The sequence below is a fragment of the Garra rufa genome, chromosome 3 (genome assembly GCF_049309525.1).
Source record: "Garra rufa chromosome 3, GarRuf1.0, whole genome shotgun sequence".
NCBI classification, from domain to species: domain Eukaryota; kingdom Metazoa; phylum Chordata; class Actinopteri; order Cypriniformes; family Cyprinidae; genus Garra; species Garra rufa.
In genome coordinates, this window is record NC_133363.1 from 53254762 (window position 1) to 53269629 (window position 14868).

Consider the following 14868-nt stretch of genomic DNA (forward strand, 5'->3'; position numbering starts at 1 on the left):
ACAGGGTCTTAAAGCAGTAGAGTCCCTCCCTCCTTAAAAAAACAATTAGGTTTTGCGTTTAAAAACAGACAATATGAACCAGGTGCACATAACTTAGCGGTATTTTTAGTTTTATATTTAATATTTCAGTATTTAAAATAACCGGTACAAATTAGGAATTACACACAAACAGAAGCATGTTGTGTCCCTCATGACTCATGAATGTGTAAACAATGACGTTAAAATTATAAGCATTATGTATCTTATTATACACGTAACCTATTTCACATAACGTGAAATTAATTATTTTTCAACTGTTTAAACGTAACGTGAATGTATGCTTATTCTCGAATATTTAATACTAAAAAAATAAATTTATAATAAAATACATTATTCATAAACAAATGAAAAAAAAAATCAATAATAAAAATAATAAATTGCATTAAACTGTCACTTCATGTAGTATAACTGTATTTTCTAAAACGATCTGTTAATACACTTACCATGCAAAATTAGAAAATAAAATATATTTAATCCTATTTTGTAACTTACAGATTAATTAAATATTAAAACGTATGCACAAAAATCATAATATCGGTTGCGATTTTATGTAAAATCTAAAATAAAACATTTACGATGGGCCCCATGGTGCACCCGTCACTACATCACAGGCGCTACTGTCTCTTTAAATTTACCCAGGAGCCCCTAAAGGAGCCCCAGGGGCCCCTAGCTCGGCTCTCCACCCTGAAGACAAGCAGAACATCTAAATACAAACAGGAGACCGCTTAAAGTCACCGAGCATTTGACAGATCTGTACTCCAGCTTCGATTTAAATGCGTCTTGTATCGTCAGGTAAAGTTAAGTTTAGTTAAAGCAAAAAGCAAACAGCGGTGAGGCTTCAGTGCAGAGACAGACACTGCACACACTGTAATGGGTGAGTGCGTGTTTCAGATATTTAGTCAACCACCCGACGAATGCATCTACGAAATCCTCCGGTTGTGACATTTCTACGTACAAAAGGTGCGAATCCTGTACGTTAAAATAACGTAACACAGGTATGGATGAAGCGGTGTCCAAAGAGTCGGTGCACAAAGCTGAGCAGACAGAATCGCGCTCATTAATAATAAAAGCTGAGGAAGAGGAGGCGACACCGCAGCGAGGACACTTGGGGGACCTCTCAGCAGGTAAATGCTGTGTTAGGCATTTAACTTTGACTGTTAGATCGATGGCTCTCTTTTGGAAGCGTTAAAACCCGTGACGAACAATAGCACGCAGCGGCATGGCCCCTAATCTTTCGGGCTCCACTATAAACAAAGGCAAAAGAACCATGCTGCATATGTATACGCGATGCGCTGTCACCACCTTGCGGAAATACGGCGGTACCGCACCATGCCGCCGCCCCCTTCTAGTGCTAAAAATGGACCTGCGGAAATAACACACTGTCACTTTGAAATTCATTTCAATCGTGCTAAATTTTTATTTGCGTTAATAGTTTTTTCTGAAATGAAAAATCATTTGAATATTTAACATTTTGACACTGAATTTTAATCTATTGGACAGATTATGTATAGGTTTATGCACAAATTTGACTTTATTATTTATTTATTATTCACCAGTCATTATTATAATTTTTTTTTCTGAAATACAAAATAATTATTAAAATTAATTAAATAATTAATTAAATAATTAATACAATTCATTTAAATCATACTAAATTAGTATTTGCATGAATTTTTTTTCTGAAATGAAAAATAATTTGAATATTTTAAATTTTGAGACTGAATTTTAATCTGACAGATTATTTGTAGGTTTATGCACAAATCTGACTTTAGTATTTATTTAATATTCACCAGTCATTGTAATTATTTTTTATTTTTATTGAAATACAAAATAATTCATAAAATTAATTAAAAATTTAATAATTAATAAAATTCATGTAAATCATGCTAAAGTATTATTATTTGTGTTAATATTTTTTTAAACTGAAAAATAGTTTGAATATTTCACATTTTGAGACTGAATTTGTCTTTGAATAATCTGTGCATCTGACAGATTATTTGTAGGTTTATGCACAAATTAGAATTTGATATTTATTTAATATTTACTAGTTATTTTTTTTTCTGAATTACAAAAAAAACATTTCATTTAAAAAATAATTTAAAATTAATTTAATAATACATTCATTCATTTAAATCGTGCTAAATTGTTATTTGCGTATATATTTTTTTCTGAAATGACTTTAATTTGACTTTAATATTTATTTAATATTCACTAGCCATTATTATTATTTTTCTGAAATACAAAATAATTACTACAATTCATTTAAAAAAATCTTTTGAAATCCATTTAAAAAAATCATTTGATTATTTCAAATTTTGAGACTGAATTTTAAACGGACAGATTAGTTGTAGGTCTCTGACTTTAATATTTATTTAATATTCACCAGTCATTATTATTATTTTTTTTTTAATTTTCTGAAATACAAAATAATTTAAAAAATATTAAAAATTCATTTAATAATTAATCAAATTAATTGAAATAATGCTAAATTATTATTTGCATTTTCTTTTCTGAAATGAAAAATAATTTGAATATTTAAAATTTTGATACTGAATTTTAATCAGACAGATTCTTTGTAGGTCTTTTTTCTGAAAATATTATTTTTTATTTCTCTGAAATACAAAATAATTACTACAGTTCATTAAAAAATCATTTAGAATCCATTTAATAATTAATACAAAAAATCTGAAATGAAAAATCATTTAAATATTTTACATTTTGAGACTGAATTTTAATCTATCTGACAGATTATTTGTAGGTTTATGCACAAATTTGACTTTAATATTTATTTAATGTTCACCAGTCATTTAAAAAAAAAAAAAATCATTAAAAACTTATTTAAAATTCATTTAAATCATGTTGATATATATTTAATATATATTTTTTCTGAAATAATTTTAGTTTTAATATTTCTATATTTAGACTATATTTCAATTTTTAGACTAAATTTTAATCTATCTGACAGATTAATTGTAGGTTTATGCACAAATTTGACATTAATATTTATATATATATATATATATATATATATATATATATATATATATATGAAATAAAAATAAAATAATTTAAATATCACAAAATACCAAAATACAAAATATTTTTTTATATTTTTGTGTAAAGTTACTTTGTAGTTTCCCATCAGTTACTATACTTGAAAATTACCTTTAGGCTATCAGTCCTATTTAAGTAATAATAATAATAAATTAATCATTTTTGTCCAGTATAACATGTACATATGGTATATTCTGACTATACCCTATACAGATTATTTTTAAAACATTTATGCTCAAAAGGGACTGGCAGAAATACATTTTCACCATCATTTGATATTTATCTCGATTATTATTTCTGCTTCAATTGAAAACAGAGTCATATTTTCCCATGATCAAATTTGCTATTACCTTACACTTCATCAATAAAACTCGTTTTGTCTCCTCCACAGGTCAAGAGGACGTGACCAATGGTCTCACATCTCATGACAGCCAGGATGTTCCTGTCACATCTGTGTGCTCCCCAGGCACCAGTTACTGGTGTGTCTCTGAGAGCGCAGACGCTCCTTTCCTTCTGTCTCCCATCCCAGGACCATCTACAAAGGACCCCCCTCCATCAAAGCACACACCCGGCAGAGACCACCGGCGCTATTACCATGAGTACTGGCGCAGCGAGTACCTCATGGACTTCGACCCACAGAGACAAGGGATGATCTGCATGGTGTGTGGCAGTTCACTGGCAACCCTAAAGTTAAGCACCATCAAGAGGCACATCAATCAGAAGCATCCGTACTCCCTGCTGTGGACCGAGTCAGATAAAGATGTGATACGGTCAGGATGGGAGAGTCACTTGAATCGAGAAAACAGCCAGGTGCCATTATGTCCCGATCCAGATGTTCCTACAGAGCCACAGGAGATTCTGGATGTTAACAGGAACTCCACAGGTCTGTGTTTAGATTTCTTTGTGCTCCTGTGTGTTTTTTTGTAACTATAGTGTCCTGCACCCACTAGTATAAAATATCAAAAATGATATCTGGTGTCTGAATAATTTTTGGTTTGACTGTATTTTGCCATCTAATATTATTTTCATGACATTATTTTTAATTAAGCACATTTGCCTACCCCTAATTATCATGACTCATGCGATGTAAATATTATAAACAATTTTATAGAATTTTAAAAATAATTGTAAAAAATGGCATAGTAAAATGTTCTTTAATGTATGCTAATATTTTTATTTTTTAATTAATTAAAAATAATTTTGTCTAGGCAGGACTGTTTTCATTACTGTAATAATAAGTACTGATAACTAAAATATTGAAACATCTGGATGAATTTAATGGGAAATGTGTTAACTCAAAAATAATGTCACAATTCTGAAAACTGAAACTCAAAACTGTAATTTTATACACAGTTTGTATTTGATCTCTATCTCACTTTTATATTGTATTGTAGCACTTTGAATTGGAGAAAAAAATAAGATACAAATTAACAAAGTATAAGATTTTTTTTTAATTTCATAACATTTAGTTGACTTAAATTTATTATTATTATTTTATCTCTTCTTGCGATGTTTAGTTTTATACTGCGTAGCACTTAGAAAATGAAAACAAATTTATTCAATGTATTATTATTATTTTTATCTCCTCTTGAGATGTTTAGTTTTATACTGCATAGCACTTAGAAAATGAAAACAAATTTATTAAATTTATTATTGTTATTTTTATCTCCTCTTGAGATGCTTACTTTTATATTGTATGTTAAATTGTACAAAATTAAATTGTAATTTTATACACCGTTATTTTATCTCTACCTCACTTTTATATTGTATTGTACCACTTCGAATTTGAGAAAAAAATAAGATATAAATTAACACAGTATGATTTTTTTAAAATTTCATAACGTTTAATTAACTTAAATGTATTATTTTTATTTTATCTCTTCTTAAGATGTTTACTTTTATACTGTATTGTAGCACTTTGAATATAAAGAAAACAAGAGAAGATATAAAAAATAAATAAGATATATATATATATCTTTTTTTACATTTAATTAACTTACATTATTATTATTGTTTTATCTCTTCTTGAGATGTTTACTTTTAAATTGTAGTGTAGCGCTTTTAATGTGAGAAAGGCACATTATAAATAAGATGAGTTTTTCACTTTGTAACATTTAATTTAGTTCAATTAATTTTTTTAAATTATTATTATTATTTTAAAAGCTAATTTTTCATGTCATTCCAGGCAAGTCTGGTGGTTCCATCTCTCCAGTACTTCAGGCCCAATCTAGCATTAGCAGGGTCACGCCATCCCCTCCAGCCTCCTTAGTCCAGGAGGTCCCAGGCCCCACAGCTCAGGTGATGGAGCGCTACCTGAACGACTCGCTGCACGCCTGGTTCCGCCAGGAGTTCCTGATGGAATACCAAGCAGAGGAGGGCCGTCTAGTATGCATGGTATGCAGCTGTCTGTTGCCTTCGCTGCACCTGGATCACATTAAAAGTCACATGCTGGATCTGCACCCCAACTCTCTGCTGTACAGCGCTGAGGAAAAGCACTCCATCCTGCAGACCTGGGCTAAGACGCACGGTGAAGGTGAGAGACAAAACAAAACAGACAAATTCAGAGAAACAGTCTGTGTGCTAAATAATATTAATATTTCTGTTCTTTTTTTTCATTTGTCATACAGAATGCCACTCTTTACAACCTCAAATCAAATCGGAGCAACATACCAAAGAAATTAACTTAGATGGTTCAGCTTCGTTTATCCCTCTGAACGTGGATCCCATTCAGGGAAACTTGGTGAACTACACAAGAGGAGATGAGAATCCACCAGACACTGGTCAGAGATCCCAGTCTTTACCTTATTATCCCAGAAAGAGAAGACTGAAATACGGCAGCCCCTGGCGTCTCCGCCTGGATTATTTAGTGGCGTACGGTCCTCCGGAAAACCCGCTCTGTTACTGTATGGTGTGTTCTGAACACCTGCCTGTGCCGAGGGTCAGCAACTTCCGTAAGCACATCCAGGAGTGCCATCCGGAGACAAGCAGCCTCAGCCGAAGCGAGAGAGATGCTGTGGTCAGCGCTTGGATAAAGGATGAGAGTATCGAAAAGGCTGCACCAAAAGAGGATGGTAAACATAGACAACTCTTGGCACACAACATTACATTTAGAGAGAAACAAATTAGCATTATTGTAAATGCCATATTAATTATTTCGTACTAAAATAACCTCATTATATATAAAAAAATAAATGCCAGAAGTTAGAACCAAAGTTCTTAAACATCAATTTTGTCTTTTAAAAAACAAGATAATTCTGAGAAGCAAAACTGATTCTCTTAAAATGAAAGATTATTTAGCTTATCAGGTAAATTTACCTTGTTTTAAGGATTTAAAAGTATTCAAGATGTACATGATCATGAAAATGTTCATTTATGTCCTTTAAATTATATATTACATTTCACATTATATTTCAGAACCTAAAAATAGTCAAATTAAACATTTCTCTTTCCTAGTGGGTCATTCCGTGTCAAATCAACCAAATTTCAAAAACTTCCCCAGCTTAAATTTTTGATTTTGCTAATATTTATTTTGAGTAACGATGGACATGTATAGTGATGAAAGCCAAAATAAATGTCATGGATGAATATTTACTGAATAATCCACTATTTTTTAGAGGGAGGTCAAAATGGCCATTTTTACCTATTCAGAGTCAAGTTACATGGGGGTTAAAATGACTTTAGAAAGATGGCAGCATCATTATCTTATTTTTACACAGAGATTGGTAGCTATATTAGTAAAATCTGTTGACTTTAACAGTCCTTGTTGCATTATGTGCCAATGGTGACCATTCAAAAATGGGGAAACAGCACTTTTCAGGGTTTTCTGTCCAAAGTTTGCATGCCTGGATCTCAAGCAGTATTAAAGATATTTGAAAGCCCTTTTAGATATTGGGTCTTAATAAACTTTACTTTTGGCATCTTTATTTTTAAGGCTCTACGAGATTTAGTTCCAGAGATATTGGAATTTTAATATGGCTCCAGGAGTAAATCATTAAAATGTACACATTTTCAGTGGTCAAAAACCAAATGTGGGTCAGTTTGAAAAAATACAATACTTATTTTCTTTTAAAAAGGAATGTCTGAAGAACAAATTATGTTAAAACTAGAGATGTATCTCATTTCTTTTGTCATGACAACTGCACTGAATATACCAGTCTGAGTGCCATAAATATTATTTTTCCAAAGTTTGAGTGCCTATAACTCAGGAAGTATTAAAGATATCACACTATGATTTTAGATTCTAGTTCTTCATAAACTTTTCTTTTAGAGTCTTTGAATCTTTTAGAATTTTCAAGACCCTACATCATTCAGTCCCAGAGATATGGTAATCTCAATTAGGCTTCATGTCCAGTCTTGTTACCCATTTTCAGTGGTTGAAAACCAAATGTTGGTCACTTTGTGTACAGCTGATACTTATTTTATCTAAAGAACAATGTCTGAAAAAGAAACAATGTTGAAATCAGAATTGTATATTGTTTCCCTCTATCAGAATAATTGCATAAAACATACCTGTTTGAGTCTCATAAATATTATTTTTCCAAAATGTGTGTGCCTGTAACTCAAGTAGTATTAAAGTTATCTTAATATGATTTTAGATTCTGGTTCTTAAGGAACTTTTTCTTTTGGAATCTTCATTTTTAAAGGAACACTCCACTTTTTTTGGAAATAGGCTCATTCTCCAACTCCCCCTTAGTTAATAAGTTGAGTTTTACGGTTTTGAAATCCATTTAGCCGTTCTCCTGTTCTGGCGATATCACTTTTAGTATAGATCATTGAATCCTATTAGACCAATAGAATAGCATACAAAAATGACCAACGAGTTTCCATATTTGTCCTATTTAAAACTTGACTCTTCTGTAGTTATATCGTGTACTAATACCAGCAGAAAATGTAAAGCTGCGATTTTCTAGGCCGATAAGATTAGGAACTACACTCCCATTCCGCCACTGGGCCTGCTTCGTCCATGTTACGGCAGCAAACTTCCTTGACTATTACACCAGAATGGGAGTGTAGTCCCTAATCTTATCGGCCTAGAAAATCGCAGCTTTACATTTTCTGCCGGTATTAGTACACGATATAACTACAGAAGAGTCAAGTTTTAAATAGGACAAATATGGAAACTCGTTGGTCATTTTTGAACACGATGCTATTGGTCTAATAGGATTCAATGATCTGTGCTAAGCTATGCTAGAAGTGATATCGCCAGAACAGAAGAACGGCTGAATGGATTTCAAAACGGTAAAACTCAACTTATTAACTCGGGGGGAGTTGGAGACTGAGCCTATTTCCAAAAAAATTGGAGTGTTCCTTTAAGGCCCTGCATGGTTTAATCCCAGATATATCGATATCTCACACTGCAAAAATGCTTTTCTTACTTATATTTTTGTCTTGTTTACAGCCAAATATCTAAAAATTCTTAAGTCAAGAAGAATTTTCTAGACAAGTAAAACATTTTTTTTGTTTTCAGAAAAAACAAGTCAAAATTAAGTAAGTTTTTGCTTCAAACAAGGGAATTTAGGAATTTTTAGATATTTTGGCTTGAAACAGTGCAGCTCCACATATAGTATCCTACCCATTTTCAGTGGTAAAAAGCCAAATGTAGTTCAGAATTATACAGTGTTAATTATTTCAAGTGTGAGAGACGTTAAATGTTTGAGGTACTATCAGTGATTCTGCCAAATATGCCCTTTAACAGTAGATTCTACTTGATCTATGACTATGCTTCATATTTTATATCAATAAACAAGAAAAACAAAGATTTTTTTAGCTTCTCAGGTACATTTATCTTGTTTTAAGGATGTAAAGATATTTATGGTGTATAGGAGCTGAGCCTAGTTGCTTAGCGTAGCGCTAAGTGGTTAAGAAAAGTGTTTTTTTTGGTGTGATGTAAATTAGCTTATTATGGTTTTTCAGTCAAAATGTAACAATTTCTGAATTAAATTGATCCTGTGAGAAATAATTTGTTTAAAATCAATAATGTGTCTCTGTTTTTTTTTTTTTTTTCCACTGAAGACTCACAAAGTGGCCCTGTCACTACAAACGCTGCTGGCGACACGCAGGTGTCTCCTGTGAAAACCACAGAGCAAGGAGGTGAAACAGAAGACAATAATAGCACAAATATTACACCATCAACACAGACGACTGGGCGGCACAGGCACTACCCGGGGAAGGACCAGAGGCGCAATTACCAGGCCCGCTGGAAGATGGACTTCTTGATGGACTACGACTGCAGGAAGCACGGATTGATCTGCATGGTGTGTGGCGCTACGCTCGCAACGCTGAAGGTCAGCACCATCAAGAGACACATCCTACAAGTGCACCCTCACTCGCTGGACTACAACCCAGAAGAGAGGCAGCTGGTCCTGCTTTGCTACAACCAGATCTCAGCGCACTTACACTCGGACGACTGTTTTTCGGGTTCGAACCACGGCCATAAAGAGAATGCTAATGGTAATGCTTATGTTAACGCCGAATGCACTACGAGCCAGAGCACTTAAATTGAAAGAAAAGGGTTAGGGATGAGTTTTCAACATCCTGTTTTTTGTTTTCCTTCACTCAGGAAGTTTGCTGCGGGGTTAAAGCATTTTTTTTTTTTGGGAAGGATGTGATATTGTTGGAGAATTATTGTACTTTGTGTCTCTAACAAAGTGAGTAAAAAATGTTTGATAAGTTTAAAAAGAATATTTATGCTTAAATCACTTTTGAAAGTGAAACAAGAAGTCACCAATGTCATTTAAACATTTCATTTTTTTTTATTTTGCTGAAGTTAAATTTTCTTTTCTGTGGATAAGCACTCTTAAATGCTTTTGTACATTCATTGCTGTTTTTGTAGCCTGCAAGACTGTTATTGATTCCCATGCTTGACATTTTGCATGACATTACACATTACAGTGAACTATATTATTTTTTATTTTAGCTCTTAAAATGGGTGCTCAGTACAAGTTTTTGGGACTGTTACTAAGCAAACACAATGGGATTAAAAAATCTCTGATTTTGCCATTTTGAAAAAAAGCATAAATATAATATATAATTTATAATGTTAATGTTATATAATACTGGTTCAGTTTACCAAAAAAGTTATATTGAAATAAAAATCTTATGGACTTTCTGTTTAGGTAAAGTCCAGTTTTTTTTGAGTGAGATCCTTGTCTCAGGGAGTGTGTTTTATTCATTGTTCATCTTTGCATTTATTAATCTTGGTCAGGTTTGAATATCAAATTTAATCATAAAGGTGCAATTAAATGGAAGATAATGCATGCATGTTCTTTAATCATTAACATTTCATGGTTGCATTTATTTAAGACGTGTACAGCATGAAACAGGTAATTAACAAATATCCTGTTTTGCACTGGTCTATGACAAACAGTCATGTTGTCAGTTCCCTTTTAAATCCTGTACAGAGTGAACTGAAACTCATGTGTCAGCATTGGCATCACATGAGGACTTCACCTCTTCTTATAATGCCATTTGTCTTGACCAAATGCAATTTGGAGGCACTTTCACAGTTTGAAGCATCCCACAAATCTTTTTATGGAGATGGAAAATGGCACACAATCTTCTTTGTGATTATGAGGTTTGGGGTTCAAACTCTCAGGGTTACATTTAGGACTAAACATATCAAGTTACATTTTAAATTATGTACACATATAACAAAATCCAATCATTACTTGTATATACACCCTTCTTGAGTTTGGATTTAAATATCATTCCTGTTGAGTTTCTCTTGTATAATTTACTGCAACACCAATAATCAATAAAATAAGTCAATTAATGTCGACATGGAAAGCCTAGTTCTTTAAAATATTATATTAAATAAAAATATATTTTAACATTTCTGAACAAATTATAGATTAAGACATGGGGTTTTGTCATTTTGAAAGAAACATAAATACAATATATAATTTATAATGTTAATGTTATATAATAGTGGTTCAGTTTACCAAAAAGTTATATTGAAATAAAAATATTATGGACTTTCTGTTTAGGTAAAGTCCAGTTTCCTTTGAGTGAGATCCATGTCTCAGGGAGTGTTTTATTCATTGTTCATCTTTGCATTCATGAATCTTGGTCAGTTTGAATATCAAATTTAATCATAAAGGTGCAATTAAATTAGAAGATAATGCAAGCATGTTCTCTAATCATTAACACTTCCCGGTTGCATTTATTTAAGTTCCTCTTGTATAATTTACTGCAACACCAATTATCAATAAAATAAGTCAATTAATGTCGACATGTAAAGTCTAGTTCTTTAAAATATTAAATTAAATAAAAATATATTTTTTAACATTTCTGGTACAAATTATAGATTAAGACATGCAACTGTAGTTGCACAAATTCAACTTTTGGAACTTTTGGGATGTTTTCAAAATAAGATTTTTATGCTCACAAGGGCTGCGTTTATTGGATAAAAAAAAAACAGTAATACTGTAAAATATTATTACAATTTAAAATAACTGTTTTATATTTTTATATATATTTAAAATGCAACTTATTCCTGCTAGGGCACAGCTGAATTTTCAGCATCATCAATTCAGTCTTCAATGTCACATGATTCTTCAGAAATAATTCTAATATCATTCTCCTGATTTGATGCTCAAGAAACAATTACTATAATCAATGTTCAAAACAGCTGTTTAAAGGGTTACTCCACCTCTAAACTGAAAATTTTGTCATTAATAATAATCACTTACCCTCATGTCGTTCCAAACCTGTAAAAGCTTCGTTCGTCTTTGGAACACAATTTAAGATATTTTGGATGAAAACCGGAAGCTTTTTGACGGTCCCATTGACAGCCAAGTAAATAACATTGTCAAGGCCCAGAAAAGTATGAAAGGCGTCGTCAAAATAGTCCATCTGCCATTAGTGGTTCAACCATAATTTTACGAAGCTACGAGAATTCTTTTTGTAACTTAAAAGAAAACAAAATAACGAGTTTATTCAACAATCTCCTCTGCGTCACTTTCGAGAGTATCCACTGGACGCAAACATCGTTCGTTGTTCTGTGTCAGCCGCAACACACGGATACTTTTTCTACGTTTATTTACACTTTGATTCGTACGAAAACAGCGTATCCGCGTGACTAGGGTTGCCACCCGTCCCTTAAAATACGGAATCGTCCCGTATTTGAGAATGAAATTGCGCGTCCCGTTTTGAATCAATACGGGACGGGTTTTGTCCCGTATTTTTTATATATATTTTTTAAAGCAGCGTCTCGTGCAAATAATCACTGCGGTAAAGCCAGCCGCGGTTCAGAAAAACACGGTCAAGCCAGCCGCGATTGATTTTAAGTGTGCGCGCATATTACAGTGATTACGGTAGTTTCAGGAACAACACAGAGAGAACGCGCTTGCAGAGCGCTTTTCATTTAGACGCCCAGGACTGAGAGATAATACTACAAAATGCTCGTGAATTTTTACTTACTTATTTATTTGCATTTCTGCTTTAATATCCATTTTATTTATTGGTGTACTTGACGGTTCTTTTCTGAGAAATGGGACATTATTAGATGTCCCCTTAGAGTCTAATAAGTAGAAAAAACAACAACGATCAGTTCTTATTCAGGACGGCCCATATTATATGCAAAACTCATATGAAACCTTTTTACTGCAGCATTTTTGAGATATGGGACATTGTTACATTTTAACGGGGTATATAGACCCCATTTCTAAAAAGTAAAAAAAAAAAACAATGATCAGTTCTTATTCAGGACGTCCCATATTATATGCAAAACTCATATGAAACCTTTTTACTGCAGCATTTTTGAGATATGGGACATTGTTACATTTTAACGGGGTATATAGACATCATTTCTAAAAAGTAAAAAAAAAAACATGATCAGTTCTTATTCAGGACGTCCCATATTATTCCGCACCCCACCCCCCCCCTCCCGTATTTTTGGGTATTAAAAGTGGTAACCCTACGCGTGACGCAGCTGACAGAGAACAGCGTACGCTGTTTGCGTCCAGGGGATACTCTCCTAAATGGCGCTACGGTGAGGCGGAGGAGCAAGTAGACGAATTGTTGAATAAAGTTTTTTTTCTTTGCTTAAGTTACAAAAAGAATTCTCGTAGCTTCGTAAAAATGATGGTTGAACCACTGATGGCAAATGGACTGTTTTGACGACGTCTGTCATACTTTTCTGGGCCATGACAGTGTTATTAACTTGGCAGTCAATTGGACCTTTGTCAAAAAAATCCTATTGGAATTTCAGTTTATCCTTTAGGATCATACTGGATTCTTAGAATCCTTTTGGACATTCCGATTTATTTTATTGGAATTTCACTTTGTCCTGTAGGATTTTTTTTTTTCATTCTTAGAATCCTATTGGACATTACGATTTTTTAAAATGGAATTTTACTTTGTCCTTTAGGATTTTATTTTATTCTTAGAATCTTATTGGACATTGCGTTTTATTTTAATGGAATTTCACTTTGTCCTGTAGGATTTTATTTCATTCTTAGAATCCTATTGGAAATTACAATTTATTTGAATGGAATTTTACCTTGTCCTGTAGGATTTTCTTTGATTTTTAGAATCTTATTGGACACAGTGTTTTATTTAATGGGATTTCACTTTGTCCTGTAGGATCTTGATTCATAGAATCTTATTGGTTACTGTAATTTTTAAACAAAATTTCAGGATCTTATTTGATTCTGTTGATTAATTGCTTTTTAATTTTACTTTTTTAAAGTAACACTGCATGTTCGTGTGCGCATGTAAACCACTATAAATTGCAGCCAATATGAATACACAAACATAAACAAAAGCTCTCAGTTTTCATCCAAAATATCTTAAATTGTGTTCTGAAGACGAACAATGCTTTGGTTTGGAACGACATGGGTTAAGTGATTAATGACAAAATTTTCTAATAATTTACTTACCCCTATGTCTTCCAAGATGTTTGTCTTTCTTTCTTCAGTCAAAAAAGAAATTACAGATTTTGAAGATTTTTTATCTGGGAGTCAACGGGTTGAAGGATCAAATTGCAGTCTCAATGTAGCTTTAAAGGGCTCTACACGATCCCAGACGAGGAATAAGGGTCTTATCTAACAAAACGATTGGTCATTTTCTATAAAAAAGTACTTTTTTTAACCACAAATGCCCATATTGCACTAGCTCAACCTCATGCATTACGTGGTCATGTTGGGAATATTATGCATGACACAGGCAAAGTACCGACCCAGTGTTTACAAAGCGAACATGCAAAAAAAAAAAAAAAAAAAAAAATCAAACACCCTCAACAAAAAAAAAAAAAGGTAACACAACGATGTCGAACGATTTTGAAGTTGGAGGAGAAAACTACTTTTTTTCTACCCTACCTTTTTGAACCAAAGTACACAAACGAAGAACTAACCATGCACAGAGCATGTGCAAGATGAGCATTTGTGGCTAAAAAGTATTATAAATATTGATTTTTTTTTTTTTTTTTTTTTTTTTTTAAAGAAAATGACCGATCGTGTCATTAGATTGGACTACTATTTCTCAGCTGGGATCATGTAGAGCCCTTTGAAGCTGCAATGAAAGTTTGGACCTTCAACCCATTTGCTCCCATTGAATCCTCCCATTTTATGGAAAACAATTCTGGAATGTTTTCCTCAGAAACCTTAATTTCTTTTCAACTGAAGAAAAACATGAACATCTTGGATAGATAAACATGGATGAAAAAATGCATTTCAAATTTTTGAGTGGTAGTGAATATGAATGACTGGTTTGTAAAGTTTGATAATTACTAAAAAATAAAAAAAATAAAAAATAAAAAAACACAAGGACTACAAA

The 14868-nt window shown here is 32.5% G+C and overlaps 1 protein-coding gene across 1 annotated transcript; it reads left to right on the forward strand.

Annotated features, from left to right (window-relative positions):
• The first annotated feature begins 710 nt into the window (after positions 1–710).
• Positions 711–10864, forward strand: zfta (zinc finger translocation associated). Its single transcript, XM_073837327.1, has 5 exons — positions 711–1163; positions 3485–3976; positions 5279–5626; positions 5721–6164; positions 9106–10864. The coding sequence occupies exons 1-5, from the start codon at positions 1037–1039 to the stop codon at positions 9588–9590; spliced, it is 1896 nt and encodes a 631-aa protein (XP_073693428.1). The 5' UTR covers positions 711–1036; the 3' UTR covers positions 9591–10864.
• The last annotated feature ends 4004 nt before the right edge of the window (positions 10865–14868 follow it).